At 40.9% G+C, this 23256-nt stretch overlaps 1 protein-coding gene and 1 long non-coding RNA gene across 2 annotated transcripts in view; one reads left to right on the forward strand and one right to left on the reverse strand.

The window, feature by feature from the left end:
• Positions 1 to 19384, reverse strand: part of LOC127634789 (rho GTPase-activating protein 21-like) — a 93304-nt gene extending 73920 nt beyond the window's left edge. The window contains exons 1-2 of the mRNA XM_052114471.1: positions 19077 to 19384; positions 6353 to 6535 (exon numbers count right to left, since the gene is read on the reverse strand). Coding sequence (XP_051970431.1) covers positions 6353 to 6535; positions 19077 to 19358 — 465 coding nt within the window. The 5' untranslated portion in view covers positions 19359 to 19384. The remainder of the gene's footprint in view (positions 1 to 6352; positions 6536 to 19076) is intronic.
• The window catches only part of LOC127634792 (uncharacterized), a 61974-nt gene that overhangs the window by 23486 nt on the left and 15232 nt on the right, over positions 1 to 23256 (forward strand). The gene's annotated exons all lie outside the window — the stretch shown is intronic.

The raw sequence follows: 23256 nt of genomic DNA on the forward strand, positions 1-23256 counted from the left end.
TTGCCAAAAGTATCGAAAAATGTCTTGTCGTTCCGTACCAAATTTCGATACATAAGGGGTAAATCTCGTCAACGTCAGTGATAAACATGTAGCATGCTAGAAAATCTAAATGTGCCGGTTATTGGCTGTGTTTAGGCATCAGGGAAAAACACTAGTGTACGCCGGTTACTCCCAGAGACGTAGCTCACACGTGAGGCTGTAGTGTGTATGCGTCTCAACCCCCATATATGTGAAAGATGTGGAAAAGATCAAATGTGTGGTTACATTTAAGCAGGCTCGATGTCAACAGTGCGAGATGCAATATTTGCGACAAGATAATTGCTGCCAAGACCGGCAACACGACAAATCTGATGAAGCACTTGACAGTGCACGGAATAAACTTAAGAGCAGAAAGTTGCTCCGTCTTCATCTGCATGAAGACCGAGCCGGTGCAGTCATCCTCTCAGCGTCCTCCGGCCACAGAGCTTCCTTCAACATGCCCACCACGAGTCCTCCTCCAAAACTACTGATGAATGCAGCGGCGCTATGACTGGGACACCGACAGTTAAGGTTAACGTTTAGCAAACAAACCAACAAACAAAATTGGATAACTTGTAGTAGTACATACTTGTGTACATGTTAAATGAACGTTTCTGTGCACGGTGACATAGTCCTATAAACTGGGACCTACGTAATGTTAGATATTGTTTGGATGTATGGCTATAGATAGCTAGCTAAATTGATGCTAAAAATATTTTAAAGGGTAACTAAACCCTAAACCAACTTTTTTAATTAATGATCTGTAAGAATGGGGCTTTATTAGTACTGGTCATTGATTCAAGTAATTTTTTTGACATTTGTGTATAAAGTGTTTTAATTCTACAATATATGGTGTAAAAACGTCTGAGTGCTGCCCTCTTCAGGTTGAACGGTGGCTACTGCAGTTGAATTTTCCTATTGGCTGTTTGCGGTACTGCGGACGTAACCGGTGACAGCTGACGTAAGCAGGTTCCAGTTCACCACGCTCTTGGAACGAGCTACCACGCCCATGGCAGTATAAAAACCATCTCGTTTCATCAAAACCACTGTAGCGAGTCAGGAGTTGGAATTGCGAGTATTGAAAACGATCAGGATAGAGTATTTTAGCATCTATTTAGCATAGCATTTATATAGTTATTTAGATTATTTAGTGTAGTCTAGGTAGTTAATTAGCATATTTGTTAGTGCAGTATTGTTAGAGGCATAGTTAGTTAGTAGCATAGTATTGTGTCAGTTAGGATAGCTTCAAGTTAGCGTAGATTATCTGTATTTAGTACAGTGGTCAGGATGGTACGTAGGTGTAGTGTTGCTGGTTGCAACAGCACTGCTGGACTGTATAGCTTTCCAGCAGACTTGGAAATTAGGCACCAGTGGTTGCATGTCCTTGGCCTGGAAGACCGCGAGTTCCCGCCTAGAGCTGTAGGAGTGTGCAAACTGCATTTTACGCGGGATTGCTTCTCCAACGCAATGGAGGTGGAAATGGGCTTCTCCAAACAGCTGGCGCTGAAAAGCGACGCAGTGCCAAATGCTGCTCCTCCTGCATGGACTCCACCACCGCAGCGGCGTCTTGAGGTGAGTGATCATATATATTTGAATCACAATTTATGGATAGGCTAAAGTTAATCCTCTGGGGTCGACAAACGCGCCGGCGCATTTGCTGGATTTTTTCACATAGCGGCAAAATATGAATATGCCTACAGAGCGTGCGCTATTGACATCAACTCGATAAAACTCATCAGATTCATGTACATGTCGTCTTGCGACCGTGTGAGGAATAATAATAACATAATAGTAATACTCCTGGAGAAAATTACCACTCCAGTCACTCTCCATTTTAGAGTCTGACAGCAGCTGTCAATTAATCCGTCACTACGGGTCTCAGGTGCACGCCCCCCCGCTCAACGCCGCCCTCGTTTTGTCCCCTCTATCCCCGCTGGTGTCTGCCCACTTTTCCAGCATTTTTCAAATATTGCTAGTGGGTGGAGTCAGACTCTGAGCAGGGGTTTAGTTACCCTTTAAGGTTGACAGGAACTGGTTAAGTTTAAAGTACATTAAACTAGTTATCTTGTTAAACCGTACTTATCCTTAGGGTCGGCTGAATTAACAGTTTAGTTTTCTTTTTTTTTGCCTCTTCACATTAATTTTATAGCCTCTGCCCCTGCTGCCCCTGGCATGAGGAGACCAGAACGAGTCAGTAAAAAAAGTCAACAAACTGAAAAAATAAAACCAAAGTTTTTTAGGTAATGTGTAATGTTTGTAATCTTGTTAAAACCTATTTCATAAAATTGGTATCGGAAAAAAATCGTTTAGGGACCGGTATCGAAGTCGAGGTATCGGTATCACATTTTTTTGAACGATACCCAGTCCTAACTGTAACTGAGATTACTATTTTCATTTGAATAAATAAGCAAACACTTCTAGTTTCAACAGAATTTATACTCCAGATCTGGTTTGGTACAATTGTTACAATTTAACAGTTTGTGGATGAAGCCACATTGGGAGCCCCATATCTCTGGGATTTAACCATTTAGGGCCTTATATGTGAAGATACCAAAAAGGAAGATTGTTCTGAACCAGAATCTAAAAGGATATTAAGATATCTTTATTTAATCTTGGTGTTACAGGCACTCCAGATTTGGAAAAACAACACAAAAAAAAAAATTTCCCAACCATTTTTGGACTCACACTCTTGGCATATAATGCAACAAGGGGTGTTGAAGTCAGCTGATTTTAGTAATAAATCTACTCATCTTGGTGCAAATGTAAAATAATGACAATGCCACCTTTCTAAGGTTATTATTCGACCTGTAATTTTGGTCCAAATTCATAGTCGAAAATCATAATTTTGACCTCCCTCTAGAAAATAATGGACTATACTCAGTAAATAATGATCCACAGCATTGACTATTTTGGCTTTCATCTTCATTTATATTTACAGTAAAAAAAGAATAAAAAAATCTAATTTTAAGCCGGGACCCTCTGGTTGAGTTGAAATGGCCTTATGGATGTGGAAAAGCAGTTTCATGTAAGGACTGAGTTTTCACATAATCCAGATGAATTACAGCAAAAGGCTAATCCTAATCAGTTTAATCTAACCCATTTCTGTTAGTTACATAATTTATTTTTGTTTAATTCCCTAAAGTGACTTTGGTATAGGAGGTATCTCATCCATATTCATGTTTGAGTCCATGTTTTTGGCAGTCTCGGGGATTAGAGTGAATCACATGTTTGCTAACAGTAACTAAACTGTAAGGAAGCATTATGTGAAAGCGATGAGAATGATCCTGCCAGGTTGTCCATTTTCAGCAGTTTTCTCCAGAGACTTCATAACTGCCAGTTGATTATGGTGGGCTTTAATCAACTTTAGTCAGTGACCACTGGCTTATGCCACTCAGACAGGAAGAAGGGTTAGTTTGCGTGCAGTTGTACCTAAAGTGTTTATCATCACAATAAAGTCTATCAACTATCTTATTCTGGACAAGAACAGCCCACTTAAACAAGAACCAGCCTCTAACACAACAAACTTTTGATTTTCTTGTTTTATGCTTAAATGCATCTACATTTAATTAGATTTCTCTGCAAACAATGCAAGGGAGACTGGGGCTAGTTGTCACACTTTTTATTCAGTGAATATTTCTAAGGTAGCTTTTTAATATATATATATATATATATATATATATATATATATATATATATATATATATACATATATACATTATATACAAGTCTTGGCAAAAAAAACAAAAAACCTTTGAACATTTCCACCATTATTGCCTAAGAAAAAATATATATTTCACTGAACACACATTGACCTTTTGTGACAACTTGCCCCAATAGCAAAGAATGTTGATGCATTGTATGGGGTAAGATGATGCATTGGAACCTGCCATTAAACCCATGGCAAAGGTTTCATGTCACCTCCCAAAACAAAACAGAATCTACATTCATCTTTAAATCTACGCCTGCATTAAACATCTTATAAACGGGCTTTTCAGCCAGATGTAGCTTTAGCTCAGCATGTATTGACACTGACTACCACCCCTGGAGTCGCGAGTTTGAATCCAGGATGTGCTGAGTGACTCCATCGAGATCTACTAAGCAACCAAATTGGCCCGGTTGCTAGGGAGGGTAGAGTCCCATGGGGTAACCTCCTCGTGGTCTTGATTAGTGGTTCTCACTGTCAATGGGGCATGTGGTAAGTTGTGTGTGGATCGTGGAGAGTAGCATGAGCCTCCACATGCTGTGAGTCTCCGTGGTGTCACGCACAACGAGTCACGTGATAAGATGCACGTTTTGACTGTCTCAGAAGCAGAGGCAACTGAGACTTGTCCTCTGCCACCCGGATTGAGGTGAGTAACTGTGCCACCATGAGGACCTACTATGTAGTGGACATTGGGCATTCCAAATTGGGAGAAAGGGGGTGAAAAATAAATAAAAAATAATCCTTACCTTAACTATACCCCTACACCTAAACATACTGTACCTCAATGTCAGTAGCAGCAGTGAATCTTGTGAGAATTTTGCACAACAACATGTAGTTACACAGTAAAACATTGTATTGCATGATTATTAATGTTAGTACAGTATTTAAAGACACCTAATATAAAGTGTGACAAAACATTCTTTGTGTCAACCAATATTGTAATTGATTGTGTAAATTTATGACATTTAAAACACATGTGACAACATGACCCAACCTGACTTTCATGAAAAATACCTTTGTCCCATGAACACAATTGAACCTTTCAAGAGAACTCTGCCATCATCTTACACTGTTTGTTTATATAAAAATGATGACTGTGAAAATTTACTTCGGAGGGTATAATTACAATTTTCTTTTTCTAATTTAAGAGTTTTGAACTCTGTGTTTGAAACCAACATCAGCTAGAGAAAATGTTCATTTGTGCATGTGAATTTTTGTAATTTACTGTAATTACTGGACATGGGCCGGTAAAAAAATTAAATGTCCGACTAAATTAAATCTCTCCGGTCAAATTGTCCGATTAAAAGTGCCTAATAATCCCGTCCCCCTAACACAATCTGAATTTGAGAATAAGCCTAAAATGTATAAAGCAAAAATACACCGATCTCTTGCTATGTTATAAAGGAACAGGCTCTATCGTTTGAAAGTTATGAAACAACATCGCATGCTGCATTTCAAATAAAGCGCACGCCTAAAACGGCTGCAATATAGACCTAAACAACGAACCATTGAGTGAGACGTTTCAAATATGGCCAGGCCCAGGCAGACTAGCTTTAAAAGCTTTTTTCAGAGGCCAGACGATGGTGAATCAGGAACATCTCATTATAGATAGATCAGTGCTTCTAATCCGCGCATTCGTGCAGTTTTTTCTCTATCAAAACTGAATAGCCTATGTTCATCAGTGCATGGTTACAGTCTATATCAAGCAGGGACACGCTTGTGTGCATTTTATTTTGTGATTTCACCAGAATTAATAGAGAGTCTCCTGAACGGCGATAGATTGAAACACGCGCCCTAGTGAAGATTGCGCAACTCGCGCAGCGCGTCGTCCATGCAACTGATAGCAGCGGACACGAAGCGCCAGCTTGATTTCAAAAACAACAGATTTTAGCGCTAGATCTCTTTATTTAATAACGGACTAAATGAATGATCTGCTAGTTAACTGGAGATGTTTTATTTATTTGTATTAGGTACATCCGTGCCTCAATGTTTCAAAAAGTGAATGTGTGTGAAACCACAGTAAAAAACAATTGGCGTTGATTGACGCCAATCGGACGCTCATGTTTTTTTTTCGCTCTATTTGAAAGTTAAGCTAATAATAATATGTTGCATTCTATACGGTCTGATTATGTCATTTTTTAAGTTACATAGACTGCCTCCAGTTTTCCTCAACTTGACTAATTAAGAGGCGATATATTTGACCGGCATATCATCAAAATGTCCGTAAAACGAAACCTCGGCCGGTCACTTTGACCGGCACCATTTTTTTCTAACGGAAACTCTGACCCCAGGTCTCTCCTATCTTGTGATTTTGTTAAATGTATCTAAAGTAAGGCCATTTATAAATCTTTTACTGGAAAACGAGACAGAAATACAGAGTAAGAACAGTTTTTGCAGCATAGATGTTTTCTTAGAGAAAGCTCTTGAATTATCCTATTACTCTATGGGGAAGAGCTTTTTCCATGTTTGCGCTTAGCTTTAAGTGCATCTTTACAAGAGTGGCAGAAAAATGCAAAGCACCAGTATAAAACCTGAATAAAACCAATTACACAAACTTCACTTTGTGTGTGTGTGTGTGTGTGTGTGTGTGTGTGTGTGTGTGTGTGTGTGTGTGTGTGAATGAATACTGACCTTAAGAGAGCACTGTATTGCAGACTCCGGCGGGTAAACGATGAAGTGGCGCAGTGTGAAGCCGAAGCCGTGCGAGGTGCGCCGCAGGTACAGTGTTTTAGGTCCTGGCCATGAGAAAGGATCCACTTCAGCAGCCGGAGACAGAGCCGTTGTCTCACTGCGCTCACAACCATTCTTCTTTGCCTTTAAGAGAGAAGAAAACGTACCTATTAGTCATTGAGCAGATGCTTTTATCCAAAGCAACTAACAGCACACTTATCACAGAGACCTCTGTGCTACTCCCTGGAGCAACCTGAAGTTGAGGACACCATTGGTAATTCATGGATTTCTCCTTGCAGTGTTTGAGCTCTTCTCTTACCAACCCTGATTTTGTACCAATAGACTACATTTTAAGTAGCCTTGCAGATATCTTGAGGCTCACTGAGAGGAGAAATATGAAGTGTTGTGTATAACTTTGCCATTTCATAAATACAGTGAGAGAGTGTACTGTAAACAGCAGAGAAAACATGGTCACGTGATTGGGAAATGACACAAGACAGATTTAAATAAATATTCCTGGTTCAATACAAGTAAAGCTCAATCGACAGCATTTGAGGCATAATGTTGATTACCACAAATTTATTTCGACTCGTCCCTGCTTTTCTTTATAAAAAGCAAAAATCGAAGTTCCAGTGAGGCACTTGTAATGGAAGTGAATGGGAACAATTCTCTGAGAGTTTGGAGGGAAATATGAAGATTATCCATTTATAAAAGCACTTACATTCATTTTTCTGTTAAAACTCGGATATTATTTGAGCTGTAAAGTGTTTGTATTTTTTTCTATTTTTGCTTTTTTTTTTTTTTTTTTTACTTATTACCTCACAAAGCATTCTCTGTTTCCAGGGCAAAAGCATAGACATTTTGACTTTGACTTGTGTATTTGATTTTCAGAGGCATTTAGTGCTGCACAAAATAAATTGAATAAATAATTAAGATTATTAATAATTAATACATAATTAGTAATTACAGCATTCCATAGGTCTTTACCCATTATGTAAAAATGTTCTATTTATAATGTGTTTTTTTTTTTTTGTACTGGTTCAGCATGGTAACTAATGTCCATTGCTCACTTTTCCATTAAAAATAATCACAAGTAAAATATCAAGGGAAATAATGAACAACCATCCATCCATCCATCCATTTATATATTTTATATATATATATATATATACACATATACACAGTATATGGTACATACACCGATCAGCCACAACATTAAAACCACCTGTCTAATATTGTGTAGGTCCCCCTCATGCTGCCAAAACAACATTCTAAGAATCTGTTCTTCTCACCACAAATGTACAGAGCAGTTATCTGAGTTACCGTAGACTTTGTGAGTTCAAACCAGTCTGACCATTCCCTGTTGACCTCTCTCATCATCAAGACATTTACATTTATTCATTTACATTTATTCATTTGGCAGACGCTTTTATCCAAAGCGACTTACAAAAGAGGAAGAACATCAGCGAATCATCTTAGGGAGACAGTGGTACAAAAAGTGCCATATTACAAAGTTTCACTATCATCAGAATAGTACACCAAACAGATTTAAGTGCAACAAGAAATGTAAATAATATATATTTTTTTTTTTTTTTTTTTAGTGACCGGTTAAGTGCTTTTGGAAAAGATGTGTTTTTAGCCGTTTTTTGAAGATAGAGAGTGAGTCAGCTTCCCGGATTGAGTTGGGAAGGTCATTCCACCAACGTGGTATGATGAAACTGAAAGTCCGGGAAAGTGTTTTGGTGCCTCTTTGTTTTGGTACGACAAGGCGACGTTCCTTAGCCGACCGCAGGCTTCTGGTGGGAACGTAGCTCTGCATAAATGTTTTTAGGTATGCTGGAGCAGACCCAGTGACTGTTTTATATGCCAGCATCAGGGCCTTGAATTGAATACGTGCATGAACCGGCAGCCAGTGGAGAGAGACAAAGAGTGGTGTAACATGTGCTCTCTTAGGCTCATTAAAGACCAGACGTGCTGCTGCATTCTGGATCATTTGCAGGGGTCTAATAGCACATGCAGGAAGGCCTGCAATGAGAGCGTTACAGTAGTCCAGTCTAGTTATGACAAGGGACTGAACGAGCAGTTGTGTGGCATGTACAGAGAGGAAGGGTCTTATCTTCCTGATATTGTAGAGTGTAAATCTACATGATCTTGCAGTTTTTGAAATGTGGTCTGTGAAATTTAGCCCATCATCAATGGTTATCCCTAGATTTCTGACCGTTTTGGAAGGCGCAACTGTAGTTGGACCCAGCTGCACGGTGATGTTGTGTTCAACAGTCGGGTTGGCTGGAAAGACAAGGAGTTCGGTCTTGGCAGGGTTGAGTTGAAGGTGGTGTTCCTTCATCCAGGCTGAGATGTCTGCCAGACAGGCAGCAATTCGAGCGGTCACTGTGGTGTCGTTGGGCTGGAAAGACAAGTAGAGTTGCGTGTCATCAGCGTAGCAGTGGTAAGAGAAACCATGTGACTGAATGATGGGTCCCAGTGATGTTGTGTATATGGAGAAGAGAAGTGGCCCAAGCACTGATCCCTGAGGTACCCCAGTAAGTAACTGGTGTGGCTTGGATACTTCCCCTCTCCATGCTACCTCGAAGGACCTTTCTGAGAGATAAGAGTTGAACCAGTCAAGCACAGTTCCAGTGATACCCAGTTTAGAGAGGGTGGAGAGTAGGATCTGATGGTTGACTGTGTCAAAGGCTGCAGAAAGGTCCAGCAGAATCAGAACGGATGATCTGGATTCAGCTTTCGCCTGTCTCAGCGACTCGATGACAGACAGCAGGGCAGTCTCAGTGGAGTGTCCACTTTTGAAGCCTGACTGATTGTCATCAAGCAGCTTGTTCTGTGAGAGATAGGCGGAGATCTGATTGAAAACTGCCCTTTCAAGTGTTTTTGCCATGAATGGGATGAGAGAGACTGGTCTGTAGTGTTCTATCTGTGTGGGGTTAAGTGCAGGTTTTTTCAGCAGTGGGGTTACTCGAGCCTGCTTAAATGTAGTGGGAAAAGTGCCTGCGAGAAGGGATGTGTTAATTATGTGTGTAAGTGCCGGTAGGATGGACGGAGAAATGGCCTGGAGAAGATGTGATGGAATGGGGTCAAGGGAACAGGTTGTGGGGTGGTTGGAGAGGAGGAGTTTAGAGACCTCAGTGTCAGTTAAAGGAGAGAACATAGGGAAAGAAGGGTTGCATACAGGAGCCAGGTGTTTGACAGGGTGTGGTGCTGTGAATGTATTGCTGATGGCTGTAACCTTATCAGTAAAAAATGTGGCGAATATATCTGCTGTCAGTGATGTGTCAGGTGGTGGAGGGGGAGGGCAGAGAAGTGTGTTAAATGTTCTAAACAAGCTACGAGTGTCTGTGGTGCTGTTGATCTTGGTCTGGTAATATGAAGTTTTTGCAGTTTTAACGTTAATTGAAAAAGTTGAAATACATTTCCAACCGCAGAACTGCCACTCACTGAATGTTTTTTGTTTTTGCACCATTCTGAGTAAATTCTAGAGACAGTAATCCCAGAAATACTCAAACCAGCCCATCTGGCACCAACAATCATGCCACGGTCCAAATCACTGAGATCAACATTTTTCCCCATTCTGATGGTTGATGTGAAAATTAACTGAAGCTTATGACCTGTATCTGCATGATTTTATGCACTACACTGCTGCCACACTATTTGCTGAATAGATAATCGCATGGGTGTTTGTTGGTGCCAGATGGGCTGGTTTGAGAATAAATGTTTTACTTCCTGAAACTTCACACGATAGGAGAAAATGTCCCGAGTTATTCCTGGCAGGCTACTCATCTGCTGCCTACCAGGAACAAACCAGGCACCTTAGTACAATGGGCGAAACTTTAAAAAAAAAATGTCTTCATCTAAATTTTCAGGAGTTACCTTCTTGACTCAACTGCACATCCTCGCACAGAAACTGATTGTGTGGAGCAGTGCACGCTTCAGCCCCATTCACATTGTCAGCGATTCTGTCAATAGATGTTGCTAGTCTCTGTATTTCTTGTTGCTAGTGGGTGTTTCTACTGCTGTCACTTGTAATGTTATTGGTTGGCTGCAAAACTCTGACCTCAGATGATCTAGATTGCCAGAAAAATTTATATATCACTCTTATTTGACAAGGAATCTTTAGTTTTGCTTCAAATCAAGAACATTCTGCAGGGGCGAGTGCTTTTACATAAACCACAGCTGTGCTCAATGCATTCTATCATGAACAAGACAAACAATCTATTAATGTATGTAAACTCACTAACAATGTCGACAATTTCCGTTACATTATCCAATTTGTTAAGAAATCAGTTTACTTGCTGCTGAAAATATGCATTCTTGATGGGAAAATATTATAAACTGCAGCAAAACTAAATGCTAAAATTTTCTATGGCACACACACTCCCATTCAAATGTTTGGACACACTTTTGGTTTTGGTTTTTCATGATCTAAACCCATTTAGACAAACATCAACTTTGCCTATTTAAATTGTGTAAAATATTAATAATAAATTATAAGTAGGTGTTTCCAAAATTTTGAATGGTTGTGTACAAATGCTGGGTTTTTATTTTTAGTTTAAATTTGAGCTTAAGAAAAGGTGAATGGAAGCACTATATGTGCATAAACCAACCGAGTCTCATAGAATGAATGATACTATAACATCTAGGCTACTGAACCTTGGGCACGTAGCCCGTCGCGGTCTTAGGAAGACATGGGTGTCTGCCAGACCGAACTCCAGGCAGGTGTCTCTGACAGAGAACACTTGCAGTTCCCCAACCCTCGTGATGGAAGCGAGCGCTATCAGGAGGGCCGTCTTCAAGGAGAGGGCTTTGAACTTGACTGATTCTAGCAGCTCGAAGGGGGGTCTCTGAAGGCCCGAGAAGACCACTGAGAGATCCCAGGAACAGGCTTGGCTGGGGAGGATTCAACCTCCGGGCGCCTCTAGGGAACCTGATAATCAAGTCATGCTTACCCAAGGACTTGCCGTCCACTGTGTCGTGGTGATAGCTGCTACATAAACCTTCAACGTGGAGGGGACAGCCTCCCCTCCAACATTAGAGCAATGACCCGACTGCACACCTCTACGGGTCCGCATACCGGTAAGAACACCAATTTGCGAACAAGTGTCACTTTAGGGTGTAATGTTGCCTGGTAGAGGGAGCTCTGGCTTGGTTGATTATGTCTACGACAGCAGGTGGTAGGCCACTTAGATCTTCCGCATCCAGTCCAGGGGCCAGACGTGGAGGTTCCAGAGGTCTGGACGTGGATGCCAGAGGGTGCCCTGTCCATGAGAAAGAAGGTCCATTCGCCAGGGAGGGGCTGTCGCAAGGAATGTGAGATCAGAGAACCAAGTCCGTGTGGGCCAGTAGGGGGCCACTATAGTGTCTTGTTCCTCGTCCTCCCTGACCTTGCACAGCTCCCGTGCAAGTAGGCACACTGGGGAAAATACGTACTTGCGCAGCCCCCTGGGCCAGCTGTGTGCCAGCACGTTTGTCCCGAGGGGAGCCTTCATTAGGGAGTACCCGGGCAAGCAATGGTAGGTCTCTCTGTGCTTTGCCAACCCGCTCCCAAATCAGCTGGACCACCAGGGGGTGGAGCCTCCACTCTCCGCTGAGCGTACCTTGTCGTGACAGTGCATCCGTTGCTGTGTTGAGGTTTCCCGGGATGTGAGTGGCATGCAATGACCTGAGTCGCTGCTGACTCCAAAGGAGATGGCGAGCGAATTTGTGACATATGACGAGAACGCTTTATGTATGCTACTGTCGCAGTGGTGTCTGATCGAAACAAGATGTGCTGTCCCCATATTAGCGGGAGAAATCTCCGCAGGGAAAGTATTACAGCAAACAAATTTAGGCAGTTGAACCCTGTTTGGAGCAGTCTGTGGTGACTAGAATGTGTCGGGACACCTGCTGTAGGGGGACTCCTGTCTGCAGAAAACAGAGGTCTGTCCAGGGGTTGAAAGTTTGGCGGCAGGCTCATATGCATCAACCCCAGTGGAGCGACAACGCGGAAGATGCCATATGCCCCAGCAGCCTCTGGAATTATTTTAGAGGAATCCCTGTGCCTGGCTTGAATAAGGTGAAGCATTTCAGCACCGACTGCACACGCTCATTGGTGAGGCGCGCTGTCATTGAGACTGAGTTTAACTCCATGCCGAGAAAAGAGATGCTCTGAACCGGGGCGAGCTTGCTCTTTTCCCAGTTGACCTGAAGCCCTAGATGGCTGAGGTGCCTGAGCACCTGGTCCCTGTGGCCACACAGTAACTCTCGAGAGTGGGCTAGGATGAGCCAGTCGTCGATGTAATTGAGTATGCGGATGCCCACTTCCCTTAGCGGGGCAAGGGCTGCCAGCCCGAGTGTCCGTGCTGTGACCTTCATAGCCCTGAGGGCGAGGTCGGTCACTGAGCACACTGTAACACATCGTGGTCAGGATTCCCACGTGCAGATCTTTGAGTGCCTTGGCCTGGTAAACTTGCAGGAGGGCCATGGCATGCAGGGCGGAGGCGGCCTGTCCAGCGGCACTGTAGGCTTTGGAGGTCAGTGATGACGTCATTCTACAGGCCTTGGAGGGGATCACCAGGCGATCCCGCCAAGTGGCGGCATTCTTGGGACACAGGTGGTGGCAGCCCGGGCAAGCATGTTGGCCATCTGGGTGTCAGCCTCAGACTGGGTGTGCCGACTCGAAGGCAGCAGTCCAGTCGAGTCTTCCGCATCAGACGCCGGAACACTCTCCGATATTGCGTCAAACTCATCATCGAGCTCAGGGGGCTCGAGGAAGTAAGCAGACTTGCCTCGGTGTGATCGCTGCCCAGACACTCGAGGCAGCGTCTGTGACCGTCAGGAGTGGAGAGAAATAGACCGCATCCAGGAACTACACATCTTTATAAAGATGCCTCCTGAAAAGGACATTCAACGCCGCTGTGTATTGCTCTTTTAGACAAATTGAATTCTTTAAAGAAATATTCTCTTTTAGAAGCCCAGGGGCAAAGCTGCACTGCCATGCAGAGAAGGAAAAAGCAGCTGATATGCACCGTAGATCCAACAGCATACACTCTATAAAGATGAGTGGAACAGTAAGTAACTGCAGCTCGCTGATCACACAAACGCTCGGCTCTGAAGAAAAAATATGAATGGACAGACACACGATTCCCTCCCTTTATACCCGTATGTCCAGGGGAGGGACATGCAAATTCTGTCTGCCAAATTCTCATGAACCTTTTCTCGAGTTAAGAGATGCGTGAGGCTCTCAAGAGAGACCCCTAGTGTTGCTTCATTCGACACAACGTCGAATTGAGCGTCAGAAGGGGAACAACATTTTCGCAAACTGAGTTTTACTTGCAGTGTCCTACGTTTCTCTGCAGTTTCCTGTTGAAATGAACACTAGAGGCGCTACTACAACTGAGTGTTTTATTCACTTTCACACAAATCTAGAGTACAACAGCTGATTATGACTTTTTAAACTCTTATTTTTCGCACTATTACTCACACAATGCTATGTTATGATATATTTTACTACAGCGCATCATAAGAAAAATGACACATTTTAACAGTTGTATTACAGACTGACCTACATATACACACTTATTCCAACATGACTAGCTTGCTCTGTAGCTCACCTCATAGAGTGTTGGACATTGGACTTGGAAGGAAACGGTTCGACCCCAGCCAAACAGGCAAGCTGACACGTGAGACGAGAGTGAAAAAGAAGTGATATCAAATGACATGGTTGATTAAGAAGATTTGCTTTTCATGACATTGGCACACAATTCTCAAAACATAGCCTGTGACATTCGTACACAGCTGCCCGTTAAAGTGGGTCCGCACAATCCACCAAAACGGGTTTGAGCATGTGTGCTTCCAGGTAACTGAAGGCTGGTGGAGTATGGGCATAGCAGCCATTTTTGCACTTATTATATAAGATATTAAATTCATACTGTTGCATCTCCTGGCAGCATCTGATAATACACATACCACAAATACAACTCCCCAAAGCAAGGAAATCATTAAGCTGCTCCATCATGACACGGCGGGCTCCCTCAAGATAATGCATGGTGCAGTGAATGGAAACACAATAATTCACATTGTCTTTAGTCTAATTTTAAGAAATGAGCTTTAAAATGCTAACCATTTGAATGGAAACACAGCTACAGATTTGTGGCAGGGCAGAGGGTGGGGCCGGGTCGTGATCCTACACACCCGGTCCCGTATTAGGCTAATCAAGCCTCCAAGAGGGATAAAGGTCGGCTGCAGAGGATCGTGCAGGAGAGAGAGATAGTTTACGGACATGTCCGTCATGTGTGTGTTTGTCTTTTAAGTTTATCATTAAAACTATTATTTATATTGTCAAGCCGGTTCTCGCCTCCTCCTTTCCATTGATCCCTTTACAAGATTGTATTCTGATACACCCTTCTCTATTGAATTCTTTGGGTCGGTAAGATGTGGCGTTTCACACTGGGGCATCTGACTTAGGCGACGTCAGCCTCAGAGGAAACTTGTATCATTTACATGATTAAATATTCCCAGTCCACCGCAGGGTGTGTCTGTGGTCTACTCTCACAACACCACACAGAGTTTGGGTCACTCTGTCTGCCAAACAGCCCAGATTGTGGTCTCTTGCTGCTGGAGATGGATGTGTTTTAGCTCATGGCAGGGCTCAGGTACACACAGCTGTGGAGTCAGGGCTGGGCGTCTACATAATCAAGCCTGAAAATGACATCACCTGAGTGAATTTTATCACCTATTGTACATTTAGTTCTGGATGCAATTCCCCGCAAGAACTGAAGCGAGAGAGAGATAACTTAAGTGTCATAGAGACTTTCTCTCTAAGAAGGACAGGATATGTTCAGAATAGCATACTAATTCGACTACCTCTACAGTATGTAATTCTCCAGATTATCTACTATATATAACAGAGCATACTGTGTGGAATAATGTATCCCAATGCAATGTGACAGATTTTAAATCTCATACTTGAATAATTATTTGATCATGCTGCCAACATTTTTTACTACTTATTTATTGGTTTTTATTACAGAGCTCCCTGGAATACTCGATTCTGATAGGGCAATGGCGCCATCTAACAATTTAATATTTCTCAGTAACAACCGCACATCCACAAATCAGACCGCTCATCTGGGTATTTGTGAGCCATCATTCCTCCTCTGTGGATCACAGTGCAATCTATCAAGTTAGCTAATACATTATTTTCAACTCACATCAATGTTTCATGGGCACGTATTTATTTATTTGGGAAGTAGTTTATTAATGAACCACTCTGTATAATGGTCATGAGAAGAATATCATCTCAGAATGTTATTCTGAGATGCGGGTTGGTGCTGTTTTGGCAGCACGAAGGGGACCTACACAATATTAGGCAGGTGGTTTTAATGTTGCGGCTGATCGGTGTATGTATCTTTTTGTGCACTTTTTGCACTGTGAACTATTGTGTTTGATATAATTCTGTGCTGGATATGATGCTGATGGAAATTACATTCATATTTTTTAAATAAAATGACCAACTCCTTTGACTTGTTATGGCTAATTTCAACATTTAATATATCCTAAACAAAAACACACACTTAAATCATATTTGTAAAAAAAATTAATAATAAATTTGAGCTTGATTGAAAATTACGCCAAATAAAAACTTTCTGTGCACAAGTGATAAATTCCTTAAATTGTCTTTGTTTTCTTCAAACATCACTTCATATTTAATCTTAAATATGCTCTTCACTGACACTTTTGTCAACTTGCCTAACAAGTACACTAACTTTTGAAAAGACTGTATTAGAGGCAAAATTGTTTGGTGTGGTGGAAATGACGCCATAACTGTGGGACAGTCGTAATTTTGGAAAAATGTAGAGAAATAATATGTGCAATAAATGTTGAAATGGTTTATTTTTATTTCACTCTTTGTTAAGGTTATCATCCTTTTTACCATGTAATGATTTGTATATTTATTATAGATTTTTTTTTTTTGTTTAATAATGAATCTCTGGGTCTGGGACAAGGCTTAATCTATACATATAAATGCCTGGTAATACATTTCAAAGTCAGTTTTAATGTGACCATATAACAAAAAGGAAAAAGGATAAATCTGTTTATTTTAGTACAAGTCATCCCCTGGGACATGAAGATGGCCAAAGTTGAAGTTAAAAAATTTGCAGTATATAGTACAGTATATAATACACAGTATGCAAGCAGTCTTCCATTTAGAGTATTTATTAAGCTACCTTGATTTATACACGTGGTTTTCCAAACTCTTTCCAAAAATGACCACTAGTTATAGCGTCACAACTTTCCCTTACCCAATCCAGTTCTCTGTGGTGGGTACGCAACTCTTGTTTCCAATGCTAAATTTAACCTGTTAAATTATACAGCAGGAAAAGGCACTCATCTGAATGTCTGAAAGTCCAGCAGAAGAGAATGACTGCTCTGTTTATGACTCTCCACAGCAGAGACACCATCATGCAAACCATCCAGTCCAGAAAGTGCATGAATAACACACCTAATCTCATTGGTCACATTCAAGAACCCATCACTTGCTCCGAAATCACCAACACGTGCAAAGCAGAGCTCTCTGACAGGTCTATCCACAACTTGGGATAAATGAACTATTAAAACCATTGGCTTTGCCATAGCAAATAAAAATTACAAATCTGATCACTTTAATATCTAAATTGTTCTTCAGCAATGAGAATAAATGGAGAGCAAATGTACACTTTTGCTCAAGTATCATCTCCATTGACTCCTTGACACAAATGAATTTTAGGAGATTGTTGATGCATCAATAAACAAGACCTCAAATGAATCTCCCAAGCTATGAAAGAGCAACATTTATGCAATAAGATTTCCCTCCTTAATGTTGCTATGATGAAATGCACAATTGTGTGTAGCAGTTCAGTTACGGCAGGTATGAGTCACTCTAGAGCCACATTGGAGCTCTCAAATAAACCCTTTCCCAAACATAAAAACACAGCAATACAGCTCAACCACTTTAAAGAACATTTACACAACTCTAGATGAAACAGCCTCTCAGATCTTCCACTTGGCATTTTCATTAAAGACATGAGCAGTTACCCAATCAAAAGTTGCTTTTGAATCCAGAGATTCCTCTTTTGGAACCATTGCTTATATAGGAACAATAACTTAAACATGAAACCACATACACCCATGGTCGTCTCACTGTAAAAAATATACTAGATGTTGGGTCAATGTGAAAGACTGAAGCAACCAGCCTGGACATTAACGACGTACAAAGCATTCCTGAGAGCTGTCTCATCGCCCCCCTCAGCTCTGCGGAACTCAATCCAGCACAGGGAGAGCTTGCCAAAGAGCGGAAGAACCTCCATCCCATTACAAAACAGCTGTCTTTGCACTGGCACAATGAACATATCTTCTGCTGAATTCTGTTGCTCTTAAAGGAATAATCTATGTTAATACAGGTTAAGCTCTTTTGACAGTGCACTGACAGGCATAATGAATGTATCCACAGAAAATAATTTCAACTCATCCCTTAGTTTTTAAAAACAATTGAAGTACACGGGACCAGCCAATTAGCTTTAAAATACACACTGTTTTGAAAGTAAAACCTAGATTTAAACATTATTAGAGTTGGGAATCAAGAAACGGGTCTTATTCAGATTTTTTTTAGAATACCTTAACCAAAGGATTATCATTACTTTCAGTTCAGCCATGGCGACTCTTGGAAAGATTTGGCATGTTAATGTGGGTATTACATATTGATAGAATATTGATCTTGGTGGACTAGATCTGCTACACTGTTGCTGCTGGCGCTACTGCAGAGCTAGTACAGAGACTTGCAACTGCTAGACCAGGTATGTTGACATGCTGCTGCCGATACACATTAAGACAAAACACATGCATTGAGCATGTAGGATGTGCTGCTACACAAATAGACATTATAAACAACCCCAAGTAGCAGATCTAGACAGGTGGCGCTGGGGGTGGAGGTAGATTTCAGAGGAAAACTCTCACAACACATTGCGGTGAAACTGGCTTATCTGCAAAACTGAGCAATTTAAATGTTAGACAGAGAGAGTTGTAAGTTGATTGGCAACACAATTACGTGTCAAAGGACCAATCAGCTTATATCAAGTGAGCCAATTGGCTTAACATGTCAGATGTGAGTGAGCAATTGGCTAACAGATAACAAGCTTGTGCCACATAGTTTCATAGCTGAACTTTGTTCATTTCCACTAACAATTCTTGAACATGCATTTATCTGCTGATGCAGATTTTTACATTGCACACTTATAGTGCTTCTTACTTAAGGAAAGTTATTTTTAATGAACGGTAAACTATACTGCAAGTCATTCATATCAGTAGCCAACTGTTTACATGAAGCAAACTTGACCCACAGAAATTATATCGATATTGCCTAACCAGAAGTTTGTCCAACTAGAAAAATTGTCCCACCTTTTTTGACATATTTATATGTCAGTCTATAAACAAAACTACAAGCATAGCATTTAGCATTTAATACCCCAGAACGCTGGCTAGGTTTACTTCCATTCTTCTGTAAGTGTGTTAGTGTAAACACCATTGTTGATTGGTGAGTCGAAATAATTTTCTGTAGTAATCAACATTATGCCACAAATGCTGTTAATAGAAAGAGAGAGCTTCATTGTATTGAGTCCAGAAAACTGCCTCAACCAATAGCAGATCCATCAATCCTTACCCATGATCGCATGCAATTCCTCTGAGACGTCTTCCTCGATCTATGCCAAGAGACGCCCTTCTGGGCTTCCCAGAGACCCAGTTCCACATCACCCCAGTATGCCTTGGCCAGAAGCTGAAACCAAAGGCAGGACGCATCTGATAAACAACCATCCACCCCTGCAAGACAATCCCACGAACAGTTTCCTATTGCGCAGGTACAGTCCTCTGTCTCCACCTGATCTGAGCAGTCCTTCCTGAGCAGGACGCAGTGGGCACACGCCCCATTCCTCTGAGTGAGCATGACAAAGCCTGATGGTCCTTGCTCCATCTCCATTCCTCTGCTGATCCTCTGATGATGTGATTCTCTCTCCTACTTTGTGCTCCCTCCCTCTCTTGCTCTCTCTTTCAGAGTGGGATGGCAGTGAGCACACATGCATGAGGTTTTCATTGAGACAGAGAACGTCAGGGAGATAGTGAGGCAGGGAAAGAGGCTGTCACAAAGCAAACCAGCAGACTGCACACCTCTGATTGTACTGTGCAGGTTGGCAAAAAAGTTTCTCTGTTCCTCTATGTCTCCTTTCGTTCACATTTTTTATTTCCTTATTTTTTCCTATTGCTCTCCAATACTCAAAATGTTGCAACTGGGAAAGCTATTTGCAAATATTAACAATAAATTTAATGGGATCATATCATAAAATGCTGTACAAGCATGATGTAATGAAAATTATGTGACTGTGGTAGTGTTGTCAAAAATACCGGTACCAAGTCGGTACTCAAACAAAACATTTTACCCATGCAGAGGCGGGAACTTTCGAACGCTCACAACAAGCAAAAGATTGCGGCAAGTAAAGCTGCTGCTGCTGTGGAGCCTCAACTGAATCTTGTCGAAATGAAAAGTGGGAAAAAGCCAGGTAATTTCAGGCCTGATATATATATATATATATATATATACACACACTCACCTAAAGGATTATTAGGAACACCTGTTCAATTTGTCATTAATGCAATTATCTAATCAACCAATCACGTGGCAGTTGCTTCAATGCATTTAGGGGTGTGGTCCTGGTCAAGACAATCTCCTGAACTCCAAACTGAATGTCAGAATGGGAATGAAAGGTGATTTAAGCAATTTTGAGCGTGGCATGGTTGTTGGTGCCAGACGGGCCGGTCTGAGTATTTCACAATCTGCTCAGTTACTGGGATTTTCACACACAACCATTTCTAGGGTTTACAAAGAATGGTGTGAAAAGGGAAAACATCCAGTATGCAGCAGTCCTGTGGGCGAAAATGCCTTGTTGATGCTAGAGGTCAGAGGAGAATGGGCCGACTGATTCAAGCTGATAGAAGAGCAACTTTGCCTGAAATAACCACTCGTTACAACCGAGGTATGCAGCAAAGCATTTGTGAAGCCACAACATGCACAACCTTGAGGCGGATGGGCTACAACAGCAGAAGACCCCACCGGGTACCACTCATCTCCACTACAAATAGGAAAAAGAGGCTACAATTTGCAAGAGCTCACCAAAACTGGACAGTTGAAGACTGGAAAAATGTTGCCTGGTCTGATGAGTCTCGATTTCTGTTGAGACATTCAGATGGTAGAGTCAGAATTTGGCGTAAACAGAATGAGAACATGGATCCATCATGCCTTGTTACCACTGTGCAGGCTGGTGGTGGTGGTGTAATGGTGTGGGGGATGTTTTCTTGGCACACTTTAGGCCCCTTAGTGCCAATTGGGCATCGTTTAAATGCCACGGCCTACCTGAGCATTGTTTCTGACCATGTCCATCCCTTTATGGCCACCATGTACCCATCCTCTGATGGCTACTTCCAGCAGGATAATGCACCATGTCACAAAGCTCGAATCATTTCAAATTGGTTCCTTGAACATGACAATGAGTTCATGACTGTACTAAAATGGCCCCCACAGTCACCAGATCTCAACCCAATAGAGCATCTTTGGGATGTGGTGGAACGGGAGCTTCATGCCCTGGATGTGCATCCCTCAAATCTCCATCAACTGCAAGATGCTATCCTATCAATATGGGCCAACATTTCTAAAGAATGCTTTCAGCACCTTGTTGAATCAATGCCACGTAGAATTAAGGCAGTTCTGAAGGCGAAAGGGGGTCAAACACAGTATTAGTATGGTGTTCCTAATAATCCTTTAGGTGAGTGTATATATATATATATATATATATATATATATATATATATATATATATATATATATATATATATGTCCATATGCATTTCTTATCATGAAGAAAATTGGCAATATGCAGCTTTATTAATAAGAGAGCACTTTGCACATTAGTTTGGAAATAGTTTTTTATTCATTCTATTTTATGCTTGTTTATTTAGGTTTTGTTTTTTAGTACTTGGTAAAAATTTAAATTAAAAGTTGCAGAAGTTGAAGCAAATCTATATATCTATATATAAGTGTTCAAAAATACTTTAATTATTAAAATTATATATTTAAATTAAAGTGTTGCTCAATGGCATATTTCTGTTCTTATTTCAGCTGCTAATGTTTTGTTAACTTTGTTATTAAAAGAGTGTTGTTCAGTAACCTGTTTTTGTGTTTTGCTTTGGTACCGAAAATGGTATTCGAGTACAGTGAAATTTCACTGGTATTGGTACCGACTACTGAAATTTTGGTACCGTGACAACACTAGACTGTGGTGAATATTTTGCTAACTTATATTACATGGTTTATTATACTGTATATCGTGGCAATTCTGAGGTGAAATTTCCACTGTGTTGAGCAAAAAGCGAGTTCAGTTTTCTCCCAAACAGATTATAGGTACTTAAGGTTTAATGATAGTGTCATAAAAAACAAATGTTAGATGAAAAACATCATTTTTTGGTGCTTCTATGACACTTTCAGCTCACGTGTCGATTTGCATGCTCTTCAGACTCATACCCCGGTCTTTGTATCACATATGCAACACTCTATCAGTTGAGCTACCACACAATTTGGTCACACTTCAACAAGCTTGAGAATGAAGTTGGTTTTGTAAAGCAAATCGCCTTACAAGTCATGTACTATATAGTAAAAGTGTTTAGATGTCCTTAAATAGCACTGTGTGAAGAAAAGGGATACGTATTTAAGAATTGATCATCTGTAATTTGTGTGAAATTTGTAATGCGTGTGAAAGGGTATATAGGTAATTGTTGCACCTATATTGTTCATTTCACCAGGAAACGGCCACAAGACGTATAACGAGCTACGTAAAAATTATTTTGCCAAATTTTAGGTGTAGTTTTGTGATTCAATGAGACCAGGTTATCTAAAAATAAAAAATGTATTCCAAGAACTATGTAAACTTTGCACCCAATACACTCTATACAAGTTAGCGGTTGACCGATAATGGATTTTGACGATAATGATAACTAACTACTATGGCAGGCACAGACATAGAGGCTAAGAAAATTAATAACACAAAACAATTCAAACCTGGTGCATAACGTGGTACTTTTAACTATAAAAAAGACATAAATACACTTGTTTGGGACACTAATTTTGAAATGAAGTATTTACCAAATTAAGCTTTTTATAGCCTATATATTCACCAGATTAAGGATTTTTTTGTGTATATATTTTTTTATCATTCACAAGATGTGAAGTTGGAGAGTCAATGATGTTTTTATTCAGGTAGCTAGATGTAAACAGTATGTAAGTGTGTGCTATTGTATTTACTAAGCTGTAGCTCCGCCAAAGCCTATAAAATAAAACTGACTGTAGAAGAACACAGTGCTCACAATAGCAGCTGTTGCGACAATGCTGAGAAAGCAATATATAGCCTACTTGCATTATGAGTTACATTCTGACACATTTCACAAGAATGCAAGAAAAATAAATCTTCATGGTTATTAGGGATATGCAAATGTCTTGACACTGCATCTTAAAAATGCAACGCACCATCAAATACTGATACTGCCAAAGACTGAATGTTTATCGCTGTAGCAGTGTTGTTTTAACGTGGATGGATTTAAAGTCACAAACTGTCAAACAGCTACAGCACAGCACTCCATCGGCACACTAAATCAAATTAAAAAAAATCTACATAAACTATTCAACCACATTAATTAATTGTGTTCAACAATATGCTGATAACTACCCAAAATCTGTAAATCTAGAGCAAATAGTTTTGTGGTCAGTGGGATTAAGATGTGAAATTGTAAATAATACCAAG

Source organism: Xyrauchen texanus, chromosome 42, assembly GCF_025860055.1.
Source record: "Xyrauchen texanus isolate HMW12.3.18 chromosome 42, RBS_HiC_50CHRs, whole genome shotgun sequence".
NCBI lineage: Eukaryota > Metazoa > Chordata > Actinopteri > Cypriniformes > Catostomidae > Xyrauchen > Xyrauchen texanus.